The sequence below is a fragment of the Equus quagga genome, chromosome 18, assembly GCF_021613505.1.
Source record: "Equus quagga isolate Etosha38 chromosome 18, UCLA_HA_Equagga_1.0, whole genome shotgun sequence".
Classification (NCBI taxonomy): domain Eukaryota; kingdom Metazoa; phylum Chordata; class Mammalia; order Perissodactyla; family Equidae; genus Equus; species Equus quagga.
The window spans coordinates 13,041,069-13,058,373 of NC_060284.1; the positions used below are offsets into that span (position 1 = coordinate 13,041,069).

Below are 17,305 nucleotides of genomic sequence, written 5' to 3' on the forward strand. Positions count from 1 at the left end.
TTATTTGCAAACAAACTCAATAAATATTTGTTAATATGGATATACAATATAAAATAATATTTACCTAGCTTAGAATGTACTAATAATAAGGGGTCAGAGTTCAGAACATTAATATGACCAAAATTTTCACAATAACAAGAATGCTCTCAGACAAAAACAGCTATTAAGAACAGATAAAAAGGGTAAATCTAAAATATAAACAGGCGCGTATGATTTGTTCTACTGTTTAGAAAGGTAGTGGGCAGAGCCGTATGTTGATTTGAAAGTGATTCATTTAGGATGTCATGTGAAAATATATTTCAATGCAGTAAAATTTGCATGAAGTTAATAGTTTATTAACTTGTAAACTACCCAATGGTGAGCATCCTTAAAGAATTCAGGAAAAAGACGCATATTAGCTTTCTAAATTCAGATAGTTCTGTAGACGAACAGGAATTAGAAGTGAAAATATTCCATTTGGGAGCATATTGTTGGTCAATAGTTGAGCCCTGATGGTTATTCTGCAAAGATGTAATAGTTCACATGGATCTTTGTATCTTGTTGATGGAATGTAGTCCAACCAATTCGAAATAATTGGACATCTTCCTAAACTTAGCTGCGTCTGAAGAAAAGGGAAATATTTTAATTTGGTAATATTAATCATTAGATTAGTCCAAATTAGCATTTTTGCTTTATATTTAAATTCAGAAAATAGATCTTAAATTTATATAACCCTTATATTTTTTTCCAAAGCATTTTCACCTGAGGCAAGTATTTTTATTCCCATTTTATTCTCACAATGATCCATAAAGTTTAAATATGTTTAAAGACACAAAACTTTATTTCTTACAACTATGAATCTGTATGTTTTTAATTTTAGACAAATCAAACACTGATTTTTTTTAGCTTCTCCTTCTAGAGTACTGTTGTCATCTTGGCTATACACTAGAATTATGTAGGGAACTTTAAAAATTACCGCTGCTGCGGTCCCACTCCAGAAGTTCTGATTCAATTGGTCTGGGGTTGGGCACAGACAACGTAAATCCTAAAACTTCCCCCAGGTGATTCTAACCATTGTAGAGTAAAATTTTATAGTGCAGAGCCACGAGAAAACTTGACAGGAGGCCTGTCTATATGAAAAGATAACTTTTTAAGTTTTATTTAAGATACTCTTTTTTTTTTTTTTTTTTTTTGAGAAAGATTGTCCCTGAGCTAACATCTGTGCCAATTTTCCTCTATTTTTTTGTATGTGAGACACGGCTACAGCATGGCTTGATGAGCAGTGTGTGGTCTGCACTTGGGATCCAAACCTAGGAACCCTGGGCTGCGGAAGTGGAGCGTGTGAAGTTAACCACTATGTCACCGGGCTGGCCCCAGTTAAGATACCCTTTTAAAGATTTAACTCTAGAAGCCACATGTTATTAGGTTGACTTAGGAGTAAAAGACATTGCTGTATTACAGAGATACTTTTCCAGCAGAACCTATGTTCTTGTAGACTACATGACACTTTTACTTAAATGATATATAATTTTTCATTATTTGGTAAACAGCTATTTAAAGAATATCTACTATATGCTCAGTCTTGAGCTCGGTACTTGGGATAATTAGTAGCGTACGCAAAATAGACATGGTCTTTGGGATCACAGGACCGTGGTCTAGAGGTAAGATATCTAAATATATATTTACAATAAAATTTATGAACTACAATAGAGGAAACTACTGGGAAGTGTGGAATGTAAAGCAGGTGCATTTAAAGTGTTGTTTAAGCTGGTTTTTATGCCATCCTTCACCTTCTTGCTTGATGCTACTTTACTTTAGCTTATTAAACTGCAATTGACTGGAACCCACCTGTAAATTTTTTGCTACTCAGGCAGGTGATTTTGATCAACTCACTCTATACTAGTACTTTTCTATTATGATTGTACCTCAGGAATAGCTTTCAGGGAACTGGTTGAGAATGTCCTATAAAAATTGTGCAGGACTAACACTGGAGAAGGACAAGCAAATTACTGAAGATGCAAAATTTTTAATATTTTTTTGTTTTACAAATTGGTAGCCAAAATAATTTGACCAATTTGCTTTCCTTACAGTTGGCGCAGGCATGATTGATTGATATGCATTGTTGAGGTTTAAAAAAAAAAAAACTCAGCAGAGTTTTATCTTGATAGGAGTTTATTTCTGAAGTCGTACTTTAAGGGAAACTGCTAGATTCCTTGGGGATTTGACTGGTTTAAATTTGTAGGGGTAGCTTTCTTTCCCTTAAGCACACTTATTTTTTGCTTGTAGTCGACATGATACAATTTGATGCTGAAACTTGCAGTTCATTTTGACAGGGTGAACATGCCCTCCATATGGTTGATTTTTTTTCTCTAAACCTAGTTTATTCCAGAAACTGGATCAAGAAGAAGCCCTCCACGTTTCTGAGGGATAGATATTGTCAATTGAACAAATATTTTGTCTTTATGTATATTTTCATGCTTAAAATTGTTTTGCGATTTTGAAAATAAAAATCTGTTTCTTGCAGGGCCAGCCGGTGGTGTAGCAAAGTTCGTGTGCTCTGCTTCAGTGGCCTGGGGTTTGCCGGTTCTGATCCTGGAGGCAGACCCACGCACCGCTTACCAAGCCATTCTGTGACAGGCATCTCAAATATAAAATAGAGGAAGATGGGCACAGATGTTAGCTCAGGGTCAGTCTTCCTCAGCAAAAAGAGGAGGATTCATGGTGGATGTTAGCTCAGAGCTAATCTTCATCAAAAAAAAAAATCGTTTCTTGCTTGGTATGTGATTGTATTTGTGAGGAAAAATGTAACTCTCATTTAAAAATATTCTATTGGAAAAGAAACCTGTTAAATTTTTAATTTATTGTGTTTTTAAGAGACTTAGAAATCCTAATAAACACAGGTTACTATGTAATTAGAATATAATAACAACATACATCTACTTAATAACTACTAAAGTAAACTATAGACTTTTAACATTCTTTCAAATTTACAAGACATAAAATTATAAAATAAAGGACTAATGTTAAGATAATTTGGATTTCACCTATTTTTAATGTATAAGCACGTACTCAATGACTAGTTTTCACTGGATGTAATCCAAAGATTAAAAATTAACTTCATTCTTCCCTCACAGTTTTATCTTAAAATTGATCAATATTTGAGCCCAAACCCAAAGAACAATATTTTGCTTACCTCTATTTCCATGACTGAAATGACAGAAAGCACTCTGGAACATAGCGCTAAACATGTTTTGGCATCTTCTTGGATGTCTACCAGTGTGTGATCAAACATTATTTTCACTCTTAAAGGGTAGAGCAGTATTGTTAACACAACGTTGATAGGGTTTTTTTCTCTTTCTAAGATTCCATATTGCAGGAGTATTTTTAAGATATTGGATTGCCTCGTCTGAGCTACGTAAAGTAAAGGTGTGATGCCACTTAATGGGCTTGGGCAGTATACTGGTGTGAAAGTTCTGTGAATTAAACAAACAAAACCTCATTGAATATAGAATTAAGAAAGGTGGTAAACATTTTGTCTGAACAGTAATGGGAAAATAATATTAATCTTAAATATTAAATGTCTTAAATAACTTTTAATATAACTTTACCTTTATATATAATATATCTTAAAAAGAGTTTTCCACTTTATGAATCTAGACGAAACTAAAGGTTAAAAAATGAAACTCTGAGCCTGCCTGATGACACAGTGGTTAAGTTCGTCATGCTCTGCTTTGGTGGCCTGGGGTTCACAGGTTCAGATCCCAGTCATGGACCTATGCCACTCATCAAGCCATGCTGTGGCAGCATCCCACACACAAAATAGAGGAAGATTGGCACAGATTTTAGCTCAGGAGCCCTCTTCCTCAAGCAAAAAGAGGAAGATTGGCAACAGATGTTAGCTTGGAGCCAATTTTCCTCACAAAAAAAGGAAAGAAAAGGAAACTCCTACTACACATTTAAACCCCTTTACATTTGTAAAAACAAACAAAAAAAGATTTACAATGTGTGGAAAGTTGCTGTTTTTGTTTTTTGTGGGGTTTTTTTGCAGGGAAAGATTTGGTCTGAGCTAACGTCTGTTGCCAATCTTCCTCTTTTTTTTCTTCTTTTTTTTCCCCAAAGCCCCAGTGCATGGTTGTATATCATAGTTGTAAGTCCTTCTAGTTCTTCTACGTGAGCCGCTGCCACAGCATGGCTACTGACAGACAAGTGGTGTGGTTCTGCACCCAGGAACCGAAACATTGCCTGTATGTTATCCTGGAGCTAAGACTTGAAGGATTACTAGGTTTTTGCCGATTAAAAATTGGAAAGAATGTTTCATTTACAAACAGAAACTAACATTGGAGGAGTGTTATACCTGAACTAGCTATATCAAATGAATGTTTTGTATTACATACGTTCTCTCCTTGAAGTGTATTTGGGAGTTCTAGAGACCTCCCCTGTGGTGATTCCCTTGTCAGGAGCTCTAAAACATAACAGTTTGAAAATCGCTAGACCAATTAGTTTATCTCCAAAGCTTCATTGAGCTCTGAAATGTCAAGATTTTGTGATAAAAAAAAATAGTGTGGTGTAGTGCATAGTAGTATTTTAGACATGAAGGAGTGGATTTTTGTCATAACCCTGCCAGTGGTACTGTATGTATCCTTTCAAGTTCTTCATATAAATGTATATACCCTTTCCTGGAATCATCTCCAGATCAATATTGTCCTGGACATCTTATCTTTTTCACAAATACTTCTAACACATATCCAAAATTGAACTCCTAAATTACTTCTTCTGTATTCCCTATCCTGCTTATTGGTGTTCATTTTCCCAAATCACTTCATCAGACTCTTTCACGTTCCCTCAATTTGTATATGTTCTTCCCGTCCCTTTTCAATTCTGGGGCAAGTCTTGCTCATTGTATAAGACCCTAACAAGCCCTTTTCTTTTCTTTCTTTTTTTTGAGGAAGATTGGCCCTGAGCTAACATCCGCTGCCAGTCCTCCTCTTTTTGCAGAGGAAGATTGGCCCTGAGCTAACATCTGTGCCCATCTTCCTCTACTTTATATGTGGAATGCCTGCCACAGCATGGCTTGATAAGCAGTATGTACGTCTGCGCCAGGGATCCAAACCGGTGAACTCCGGGCCGCAGAAGCAGAGCACACAATCTGCTATGCCACTGAGCCAGCCCTCCTAATTTCTTTTATGAAGTATTCTTTGATTATCTGACTTTCCTCTTACTCTTCATAGCACTTTGTACATACCTCCATTAAGCCCTTATCATTTTAGACAGCTTGCTTAAATGTCTCTAATCTTTCATTTTCTCATCTTCAAAATAAATGAATGAGCAAGACAAACTATAAAAATTTAAGCTTTACAAGGGCAGTAATTTTGTCTGTTTAGTCCACTATTATATCCCTAAATGCCTAGAACAACGCTTGGCCCATAGCAGATACTCAAATATATCTTTTCCTTTTTAACTTTTTTTTTAAAAGATTGGCACCTGAGCTAACAACTGTTGCTAATCTTTTATTTTTTTTCCTGCTTTTTTCTTCCCAAATCCCCCCAGTACATAGTGGTATATTTTAGTTGTGGCTTCTAGCTGTGGCATGTGGGACACTGCCTCAGCATGGCCTGATGAGCAGTGCCATGTCCACTCCCAGGATGCAAACCAGCAAAACCCTGGGCCACTGAAGCGGAGCCCATGAACTTAACCACTCGGCCACGGGGCCAGCCCCTCAAATATTTTTTAATTGATTTTTTTTTTACTATTATCCTCAAAAGATATTTCTGTGCAGTCATGCATCACTTAATGATGGAGATCCATTCTGAGAAGTGCATCATTAGGCAATTTCATCCTTGTGCGTACATCATAGAGTGTACTTACAAAACCTAGATGGTACAGCCTCCTACACACCTAGGCTACGTGGTACTAATCTTATGGGACCACCATCCCATATGCAGTCCGTTGTTGACCAAAATGTCATTATGTGGCATGTGACTATATATATTCCTTAAACTTACAGCTTCTTAACTTAAACTTGCAGCTTCTGGGCCTAACAAGATTTTAGTGAAATGCAATCATTTAAATTTTCCAAAAGTCTAATTTATTCATCTTGATAAAACTTAAGAAGATATTCGACTTAAGAGTCTTACAAGTATGGGAAATTCAGTGGATTTAGAGGACAAAAAAATACCTCAAGTGGCCCTTGTTAAGATTTAGAGATATGGTTGATTTTAAGATACTAAGATTGACATTACTTTTAGAAGATATTTTGGACCAAAAAATGTTGAAAATATAAATAAAACTCAAATTGGTTTAAAATGAGATTTAAAAGTCTAATCTGTACCCAAATGACATATGATTAATCCTCATGTTTAAAGAGCATGTTACGGTAAACCAAAATTTTTTTAATCTGTACTGACAGTTAATTAGAACAGTACTTATATGGATGAAGTGAGGCAGGCAAAGCAAGAATCAGTTTTTAAATGTAAGGTTAATGAACTGAACCCTCTGTATCTGAAAACCTGTTATATACACTTATGAAATGGGACATATTTCCATATAGACAGGCAGAGAATGATTCAGTTTTGTAGCTATAATAATTATTTCTAAATTTTTTCTACGATTTCTCCTTTGGTTTCTAGCTGCCAGATTCAATAGCTGTTTCTCCATAATAATTTTATCTCTGATATTTAAACACAGTTGACTTTCTTGAAGCCATGGTTTTCCCTTGACTTAATGGGACCATTCTCTCCAAGTTATGCGTCTACTTCTTTGACTATTTCTTCTCAACCGTCTTCCACTGGTTCTTCTTCCTCTTCCATCAACATCTAAGTAAAGTAGATGTGGCCTTTTGACTAATTTTCATTTAACTAATTGTTCTCGGGCAATTTTACCTATAAGTGAAACCTCAACTTCTGTCTATTAATTTATTCAACAAACATTTGTTGAAAGCATACTATTACGCCAGGCACTGTTTTAGATACTTGGGATACTTGAGTGAACAAAACAAAGATGTCTACTTTCTTGCTTATATTGTAGTGAGGGGTAACTGATAGTACAGAATGAACGTAGCAAATAAGCAAATTTTATAATATGCTACAAGGTTTGATAATTGCTCTAGGAAAAAGAAAAAGTAGAGCAGATAAGGGAAATGGAAATGCCAGGGGGTTTTTGGAAAATGAGGGCATTTTCCAATTTTAAACAGGACAACAGGAGAGGACATTACTGAATGGTGATGTTTGGATAAAGAAGAAGATAGGCATTTGGATACTTAAGGACCCTAAAGCAGGAGATAGTGAAGGAGGAGTAAGTGTGGCTGAAAGAGTGAAAAGAGTGGGGAGTAGTAGGAAATGAGGACATAGGTAATGGGACGCTGCATCATGTAGAGCCTTGTAGATCGCTGTAAGAAATTCATCTTTTACTCTAAATGGAATAGAGGAGCCACTGGAGATTTTGAGTAGAAAAGCAAACAGGATCTTGCCTTTGTTGACAATTTGTTATGGGACATAAGGAGGGAAATCACTTAGCTTGGTACAGGGTGATTAACAGTGGAAGTGGTCAAATTCTGTATATGGTTTGAAAGTAGAACCAGCAGATATCCCGACTGATGAGATGTGGAATGTAAGAGAAAGAGAGACATCAAGATGACACTGTCTAGCCACCTACTGCACATCTCTACCTGGATATCCCTTAGGCAATGCAAACTCATATGCAAAGTCTAAACTGACTTTGTAGGTCTCTTGTAATCATCTTGATAGGTTTGTCGCATGACCATTGTGGTAGGCTGAATAATGTCCCTCAGTATGACAGAAGAGATTTTGTAGATATAATTAAGATAAGAATGTTGAGATGGGAGATTATCCAGGGTGGGCCCAATGTAGTTACTACAGTCCTTATAATAAATATCAGAGAAAGATAGAAGCAGAGACAGTGAAGGAGATATGACTCTACAATGCTGGCTTTGAAGGTGGAGAAAGAGTCCATGCACCAAGGAATGCAAGTGGCCTCCAGAAGTTGGCAAAGGCAAGGAAACAGAAACCCCCCTAGAGCCTCTGGAAGGAACCAGCCCTGCTGACATCTTGATTCTAGCCCTGTAGCCTCAGCTGAATCAGGTATTTAACTCGATTCTGAAGAATTTGGAGTCAAATTTATCAATATTTAACATGCAAATAGGGAATTATTATGTTTAATATTGCTAAATGAATATGTTTGTATATTCTGAATTATACTTTGAAAGTCAATTTATATACATACCATAAATATACATTCTCAGTATTCTCAAAAAAGATATCACAGTGTTACACAAAACAATGTCTTTGTCTAGTTAGAAAAATTTAAATTGTCTAATGTATTACCTTGAGCACTAACATGTAAGCTTTACGGAGCAGAACCAGTAGTAATTTATTGGTACATAATGTACATATAGGTAAAAATTCATTGAATAAGTAATCAAGGAATGAAGGAGTGAATAAATAAATGAGCAGTCAAATTAGGATTCCTCATTCATATATAGCCACTATGCATATTCATTTAACAAAAAAGTAATGGTATAATCTCCTAAAGAGAAATTTTCTCCTTTTATGGTGAAAATATTTGAGATTCTTACCTCCATATCAGTGCCAGGTTACAGCTTCTGTCTTGAATATAGTCTTTTGTCTTCTTGAGAAGCAATTCCACAAAGTCAGGATTACTTTTTCTGACGAAAACCCAGTACAGAATTATATTCACACATATTTCAGTAAATTCAAGATTAAAATTTAGTTCGAAACGGTATCCTGATTTTTCCACAAATGCAATATAATCTGTGAGTAGTACGTCAAAGCCATCCAAGTCCATGTACCTCAGAATTTTTGCCAGTGTTCTATAAATCTTAGGTTCATAGCAGTGATATCCCCACTGACCCAAAAACTGCAAGGATGGTCTTTTAGCAATTTTGTCAATGAGATTGCAGAATATGTTGCTTCTTGGACAAGAAGTCTTATGACACAATTTAGAAGACTTTCTCATTGCTCCTTAAGGCAACAATATAGAAATAAAATCATAGGAAGGCATTCTGTAGTCCTTTGGCTACATATTTTGATAATGTGGTAGGCTTCACTCCACAAACAGGAAGATCCATTTCAACTGTAGCCAGAAAAAGTATCATATGAAATATTACCATAAAGAACTGGATGACATCACAATAGGTGGAGATCTGTCATCAGCATATGTCAGAAATGTGGGATATTATATGTAATGAGTGACATTTGAGAATATATATTGGACAATAATGGCATGTGTAAGAGCTAAGATATAATATTTTTAAATTCCTAGGAATTCAGCTCAAGCTGGTATGTATGTTTATCAAGTACTCAAAGCACAGTCTATACATTAGACAAAATGATATTAATAATTAGATTGTTTATTCTTTTTAGGCTATCATATAAACAAAGAGATGATAGTGAGATTGAAAAATTTCAAGTACTATTGGTCTCATGTTCTGCATGTTCTCATTCAATCCTCATAGGATATTTTCCCTGATTCATAGTTGAGGGCACTAAGGCTTAGTAGGTTAAGTAACCCACCAATAGCCACTGTATTAATTCTCAAAAAAGATGTCATACGATATTAAATAAAATTTGGAAACTTTGTTTTAGAGTTTTAAATTTTGTAGGGATTATTCCTTCTATAAACTAGGCAAAGTATATACAATATGGGCATTAAAGGTACCTCAAACTCGATATGGCATCCTTGCCACAGTAAAATAAAGGAGAAATATGATCGTTTTTATCATTGTTTAGTAGTTTATGCTTTAGCCACCTTTCTGTGAGATTTCTGTTAAACCTTGGGTGTATTTATTAGCAATTTTAAAGGTACTTAAATGTTTTCTTTTTCCTTTTTCGTATTTTTCTTTAAATCACATGAATGATGTCTTTTTAGTAAGGGGAAATTATGACTTTGGGTATACTATAATACAATTCCACTAATATTGCATTTAATTTTATAAACTCCAAACTCTCTTTTCCTGGGATAGCATGAAAACCTAATTAACTGTTGTCATCTTTCTGTTAGTTTTTTTTCTGGGTGTTTTAGTAATTCTTTGCTGTTCCTTTCTTCTTCTCTTGCTCTCTTCCCTTGTGGTTTCATGGCTTTCTTTACTAATATATTTGATTTCTTTCCTCTTATTTATTTGTTTGCTTATTATAGGTTTCTGGTTTGTGATTACCATGAGGTTTCTATGTAATATTCTACGTGTATAGCAATCTATATTGAGTTGATATTCTCTTTAGCTTGACCTTTTTCTAAAAGCTCTTCCCTTTTAATCCCCTCCTCCCACATTTTATGTTTTTGAAATCATATCTAATCTCTGGATTTGTGCATGTCTATCCATTACCATCTTATCATTGTAATAGGTAATTTTAGCAGTTTTGTCTTTTAACCTATATATCATCTTCATAGGTGGTTGATCTGCTACCTTTACTGTATTTTTGCCTTTACCAGTGATTTTGTTGCCTTTTTTTTTTTTTGATAATTTTCTTATCCCTGTTTGTGGTCTTCTCTTTTCCACTTAAATAAGTCACTTCAGCATTTCTTGTAGAACTAGTGTCTTGGTGATAAACTCCTTTAATTTTTGCTTGTTTGGGAAGCTCTTTATCTCTCCTTCCATTCTGAATGATAACCTTACTGTATATAGTATTCTTGGCTGTAGGTTTTTTCCTTTCAGCACTTTAAATAAGTCACACCACTGTCTTCTAGCCTGTAGGGTTTCAGCTGAGAAGTCCGCCGATAGCCTTATGGACTTTCCTTTGTATGTCACTTGTTGCCTTTCTCTTGCCACTTTTAGGATTGTCTCTTTATCTTTAATTTGGGACATTTTAATTATAATGTGTCTTGGTGTGGCCTCTTGGTGTTCATCTTGTTTGGTGCTCTCTGTGTTTCCTGTACTTGGATGTCTGTTTCCTTCCTTAGGTTAGGAAAGTTTTCAGCTATTATTTCTTCAAATAGATTCTCTGCCCCTTTGTCTTTCTCTTCTCCTTCTGGGACACCTATAATACGAATGTTAGTGCACTTGATATTGTCCCAGAGTTCCCTTAGACTGTTCTCATTCTGTCTAATTCTTTTTTATTTGTTCAACTTGTTTTCCTCTAGTCTTTCTTCCGCTTCACTGATCCATTCTTCTGTATCATCTACTCTGCTATTGAGTCCCTCTAGTGAATTTCTCATTTCCAGTATTGTATTATTCATTTATGATTGGTTCTTTTTTATATTTTCCAATTATTTGTTGACGTTCTCACTCTGTTCATCCAGTCTTCTCCTAATATCATTAAGCATCCCTATAAGTTTTTGTTTGAACTCTTTGTCAGGTAAATTGCTTATTTCTGTTTCATTTAGTTCTTTTTCTTAGGTTTTGTCCTGTTCTCTTGCTTAGAATGTATTCCTTTGCCTCCTCATTATGCCTCTTTCTCTGTGCTTATATCTATGTATTAGGTGAGTCAGCTATGTCTCCTGAGCTTAGAGAAGTGGCCTTATGTAAGAGATGTCTTTTGAAGCTCAGCAGTGTGCTTCCCTCTCGTCACCAGTCCAAATGATCCAAGAGTGACCCCTGTTTGGGCTACTTGTGTCTTTCTGCTGTGGCAGGGTTGCTCTTACTGCAGGTACCCAGGAAGTCTACTCTTTCCCTCCCTGGCGGCTGTTTGTAAATTGGGCTTCAGGAGCCCTATCACCTCTGGCTGCAACATCTAATAGCACACTTCTGTTGCAGTTTTCCTGTTAATTGAGTATGTACCCAGTGTAGCTGGTTGCTAGGCTCAGGTCAACTGTCTTAGGGTTGCAGCTGAGTGGGGCTGGCCCTATGTGTGGGAGCACCTAGTTGTTTCAGGCTTTGGAAGGTGGGGTCAATCTTCTTTGTGGCTGATTGTGAAGCACAGGTATTCTGCTGATAAGCCCCACCCCCCACAGGTCCACACACACTGTCAACACATCCCTGGTCTGTGCACACTTCCTGACCCCCTGGAGCATACCCAGTTGCCCAACTACAGAGGCCCCCACCTCTCCACCAATGCCCCCCACAGTTCACCTGGTTCTCACATAGGCCCTTCTCCCCAGAGGTGGACACACTCCCCTGCCTGTAGAGGATCAAGCACCCAGTCTATGCAGGCCGACAAGTAGTCTGAGGGCTTGCTGCTGGGTGGGGCTGGTCTCTAGGGTGGGCTTCCTGCCCTGGCTGAACTGGATGAAATCTGTGCTCTAGTGGGTGTGGCACAGCCCTGGGCTATCAGGCCAGGGGAAGAACTTCAATGGTGTCTGCCAGCCTCTGTGTCAGCATGCCTGTAATAGGTCACAACAATGGCTGCCACCAAAGTTTCAGTCTCTGGAGAGGTCTCACCTCTCATCGAGATGCATCCAGAGCCTACCAGGTGAGTCTCTTTTCACCAAAGGACTGTGCAGCTGTCTTTTTGGTGACTTTAGGTTGCTCTTTGAGATGGGTGAACCTGTGTGTGGAACCTTTAAGATCCAGGTTTTTTCAGCTTTCCTCTGATAGTTTTTCTGGGGACATTCCCCATTGCAGTTAATAGCGACGCCAGATAGTAGGACACTTGTCTCACTTGTGCTGAGTCTGAAGGATGCTTATATTGCTAAAGGGCCCCCACTAAGGTCCCCACTTTTCCAGGGAGGGCTGCATACTTTAGGGTGTCTCCTGCCCGGCCAGTTGTGAAGCTCCATGGCTCGCAAAGGTGGCTTTTTTCTCTCCAGAAGGAATTTCTGCCTTTTCAGTCAGGACTGTCCCTTGTTGTGGGAGTTCTTTTTATCCAGTTTTCAGTTTTCTCTCTGGGGTGATATTTCCAATAGTTGTAACCTGGTCGTGTTTGTGAGAGGAGGTGAGTTCAGTGTCTGCCTATGCCACCATCTTGACGAGATCCCCCGTCATCTTTTTGGAAACCAAGAATTTTGTTGTTTTATTCTACTTTCTTTCTCTTATTTTCTCCACCTCAAAAAATACATTTTTAAATTGAACTATTTTTATTGATTTCTTAGTAATACTATATATAAAGATTGTAAAAAATTGAAACATTATAGAGCCAGTGAAAATTCCTCTGTGAGATAATCACAGAAGCTTTATGGATAGCCTTTCAAATATTTTATGTTTATATATATAAATAGATATATACTTTGTTCTCTTTATACAAATGGGATAATATTGTATGTAGCTGGTTCCTTGAGCTGCTTTTTATTTATATAACAATATATCATAGGTATAGTCATATGACCATATATAATAATAAACTCCTATGTACTGCTTACTATGTACCAGGAACTGTTTAAAGTACTTTACATAACTCCTTTAATCCTTAAAACAACTCTGCTTCACAGATGAGGAAGCTGAGATGCAGAGCTTAAGTGACTTGCCCAAGATGGTATGTCTAGTAAGTGGCAAAGCTGGGGTTTGAACCCAGGCAGGATGGTACTAGGGGTTTCACGTCTACCCTCTCCTGCTTCTCTAAAAAGAAAGAGCTACCTTTCCATTTTTATGGCTAGCTTATGAATAGAAGTCATGAAATAAGAGCTCTACAATTATATTCAAAAAACAGAAGTACATAGATAGTAGATTAATCCTGCTTTTGGAAAGAAGTGTTATTAAAGTAATAAGAATATATATCTCTACATGTATACATTTTTCCTTCATAATTTTCTTTATGATTTGAATGTCAGTGAGTATATATTTTTTGTAATCAGAAAAAAACAATGAAGTCATTTTCATTTTGAATATAATAAGCAGAGCATAAGTTAAAATTGGTGCTGCATTAGTTCTTTAAAAGTTTTTTTTTTAAATTATAGCGCTTACTAATGATAAACATCAAAAACATATTTAGTAGACAGTCTATGATTAGCAATAAATTGCTAGCATATATTGAGTTCTTATGTACTTAGACTGTACTAGACAAATGCTTAATATGAATTTTCTCATTTAATCCTCATAATTCTCTACTATTATCTCCATTTTATGGTTGAAGAAGCTGAGGTTTAGATTTGTTAAAACACTTACCAGAGCTCATACAGCTGGTGAGTAGCAGTGATTTGATCCAAGGCTGAGTCCATAGTCGATGTCCTTTGTCTCTGTGCTCCACTGCCTTCAGACTTTTGTATAACTGTAACATCTGTGCCAGACTGTTGCTTACACATCTCATGTTCATGGAAAGCTGTCAATAAAATCATTAGAAATCTACTTGCACTGAAAATGTGTTCAACAGCTTTCCTAAATGTCCTGATTTAAAGAAAAATGTTCCATACATTATATACTAGTGATTGAGAAGTTGTGAGTTTCAAGTAAATATCTTACTATTCTTTTCAGTACTTGAGATTGAATAACCTACACGTAGATTGCATGTTGACCTCTATGTCTTGTGAGTAAGCCAAAAGCTATATAGGTTCCAAGTGCTGCCTGAAATTCCTACTCAATTGTTCCTTTAGGTTAGGGCATTTCAGGCCTAGCTGTTATCTGGAAGGCTTACTCTTGAAACCATTACCACTTATTAATCCTTTAAGTAAATTTGTTTGTATTTGATGCTTAAACCTGTAATCTGGCTGGGCCCAGTACAGCTACATTTTGTTAAAGGGGAAGCATATCAGGAAAATCCTAGAGCAATGGCTTAAGGATCGGGAAGTACAAAGGATGTAGCATGATGGTACTGGAAACTGAGAGGTGCCAAGGACAAGCTGGGCCTGCTAAGCAGTTTCACCAGAGATGAGTTCTACAGTAAAGTCCTAGGTGAGCAATGTGTTTGTGTACAATCTCAGTAAACTGTAAAACAAATGTCAGTAGATAAGAATGTCCTTTTGATGGACTGAATTGTACAGTTTCTACGTAATTCTTGTTATGTGCTATCAAGTCAGCTCTGACTCCTGGCAACCCTATGAATGAGTGATGTCTTCAGTGTTCTGTACTCAACAGTCCTACTCAGCTTCTGTAGACTCATGCCTATGGCTTCCTTTATGGAGTCGATCCATCTCATATTTGGTCTTCCTCTTCTCTTGCTGTCTTCTACTTTTCCCAGCATTATTGTCTTTTTCAAAGAATCCTGCCTTCTCATGATGTGCCCAAAGCGGGACAGGCTCAGTTCTATCATTTTTGCCTCCAGCAATAGTTCAGGCTTAATTTGCTCTAGGACCTACTTGTTCGTCTTTCTGGCAGTGCAGGGTATCCGTAGAGCTCTCCTCTAACACCATATTTCAAATGAATCAATTTTTTTCCATCATCTTTCTTCATAGTTCAGCTTTTGCACCCATTCCTAATAATTGGGAATATGAGGATGTGGATAGTCTTGCCATGGTCTCTTATGACACTTCCTTACACTTAGTGGTCTCTCCTAATTCTTTCATTGCTGCCCTTGTGAGTCTCAGTCTTCTCTTGATTTCTTGGCTGCAGTCTCCCTTTAAACTGATGACTGAACCAAGGTAAACAAAGTCTTTGACAATTTGAATGTCTTCATTATCTATGTTAAAGTTGTGTAGTTCTTCTATAGTGATGATTTTTGTCTTCTTGATGTTCAAATGCAGTCCTGCTTTGGCACTTTCTTCGGAAGTTGTTTCAAGTTACTGCTGCTTTCTGCCAGTAAGATGGTGTCATCTACATATCTTAGATTGTTGATATTTCTTCCACCAGTTTTCTCTCCTCCTTCATCTGAGTCTAGCCCAGTTTTTCATATGATAAATTCTGCGTACAGATTAAACAGGGAGATAAAATGCACCCTCGTCTGATACCTTTGCCTGTAGGAAACCATCTGTCTCTCCATATCCTGTGCTGACAGTGGCTTCTTGTCCACCATACAGGTTATGCATCAGGACAATCAAGTGCTGAGGCACGCCCAGTTCTTTCGGAGCAGCCCACAGCTTTCCATGATCCATGCAGTCAAAGGCTTTACTCTGGTCTACAAAATATAGACTAACCTTCTTCTGACATTCTTTGGAGCACTGCAGTAATTGGTAGATAATTTCAATTAGATCGTGTGCCTCTTTCTTTTCAAAGTCTGGGGTGGACATCAGGCATTTCTGCTCCGTATGAGGTAACAGCCTTTGTTGCAGCACTTTGAGCATCACTTTACTTGCATGGGAGATTAGAGCAATGGTCCTAGAGTTACTGCGCTCCTTGGCAAAGCATTCCGATGAATTTAAAGTCCACCTAAAAAACAGATTTACATTGTTCAACTTAATTGACTGAGAACCAGAACTATGGACTGAAACCGGAAATACTACTAAGGAAGAATGCGAAAAGACAATACCTGAAGTACAAAGAAAAGAAAAATCGAGATGGATGACAAATGAAACACTAAAAATTGTTAAGGACAGGCAAGAAGCCAAAGTAAAAGGTGACAAAAGTAAGGTTAGAATCCTGAATGCAGTTTTTCAGTGACTGTCACAGAGATAAAGAGAACTATTATAATGGCCAATGCAAAGACACAGAAGAAAACAACAAAAAAGGGAGAACAAGAGGTTTCTTCCGGAAGACTCAAGAAATCAAAGGGAAATTTAAACCCAGATTAGGAATGCTGAATGACCAGCAGGGAAGCACATTATCTGATCAGGAGAAAATAAAGGTTAAGGTGAAAACAGCACACTGAAGATCTGTACAGAAGAGACAAAAGGATGACAAATGCCTTTGAGGGAGAACCTGTGATTTTAGAAAGTGAAGTAAAAGCTGCCCTGAGAGTATTGGGAAGAAATACATCAGCAGGGGTCGATGGGAGATCCATAGAATTACTTCTACATAATTATTATAAAATTATTTTTTGTAAAAATTCTATCTACACTGTAAAGTTTATATTAGCCCTTTTGCCAGACTTTGCCATTCCCAATACCATTCATCTTGAATATTGATTTACATATTTAAAGGAAGATAAAAAGTAAAACCAGAATTGAGAGAAGAGAGATTTCCTAACTTTGAAGTATGGGTAGGAGTAGTGTGTATTTCTAAAGGCAGAATGAAAGTACATATATATTTTATATGATGCTTTAAATGTATATTTAATAGCTCCATGTGAGTTTTAAAGGGTATCTTAAAATACATGGCAAACTGAATTTTTCTCATCTATTCATGAATTGAGACAACGTTCCAGAAACACTTAGACTCATAATTCTCCCTCAGAACTTTGGCTTGCACAGAGCCACAGTTGGTCAGACCCTCTACTTCGTGGCATCCACTCAAATTTTTAAAGTCAATTTTTAACTCAAATTCTTGAGCTAGGCTATTTTACATCATAGATCCCTGGCCAACTTATATGTGAGTTGTCCTTGGGACTATGTCTATCTCTCAGGCTAGTCATTTGTGGCTGGAGGAGGCAGACACCACAAAATATCTAGTATTACA

The 17,305-nt window shown here is 36.9% G+C and overlaps 1 protein-coding gene across 1 annotated transcript; it reads right to left on the reverse strand.

The window, feature by feature from the left end:
* Positions 1-394: 394 nt before the first annotated feature.
* ASB17 (ankyrin repeat and SOCS box containing 17) lies at positions 395-8,970 on the reverse strand. Its single transcript, XM_046645155.1, has 3 exons — positions 8,570-8,970; positions 3,173-3,452; positions 395-601 (listed from the first exon to the last, which is right to left on the reverse strand). The coding sequence occupies exons 1-3, from the start codon at positions 8,968-8,970 to the stop codon at positions 395-397; spliced, it is 888 nt and encodes a 295-aa protein (XP_046501111.1).
* Positions 8,971-17,305: the final 8,335 nt, after the last annotated feature.

Bases quoted from the DNA above. Each gene is read 5' to 3' on its own strand.
- ASB17 (XM_046645155.1), bottom strand. From the start codon at position 8,970: ATGAGAAAGTCTTCTAAATTGTGTCATAAGACTTCTTGTCCAAGAAGC. The intron at 3,453-8,569 runs GTAAGAATCTCA...TTTAATTCACAG, and splicing joins AACCTGGCACTGATATGGAG to AACTTTCACACCAGTATACT. The intron at 602-3,172 runs GTAAGCAAAATA...CCTTTTCTTCAG, and splicing joins TTTCAGTCATGGAAATAGAG to ACGCAGCTAAGTTTAGGAAG.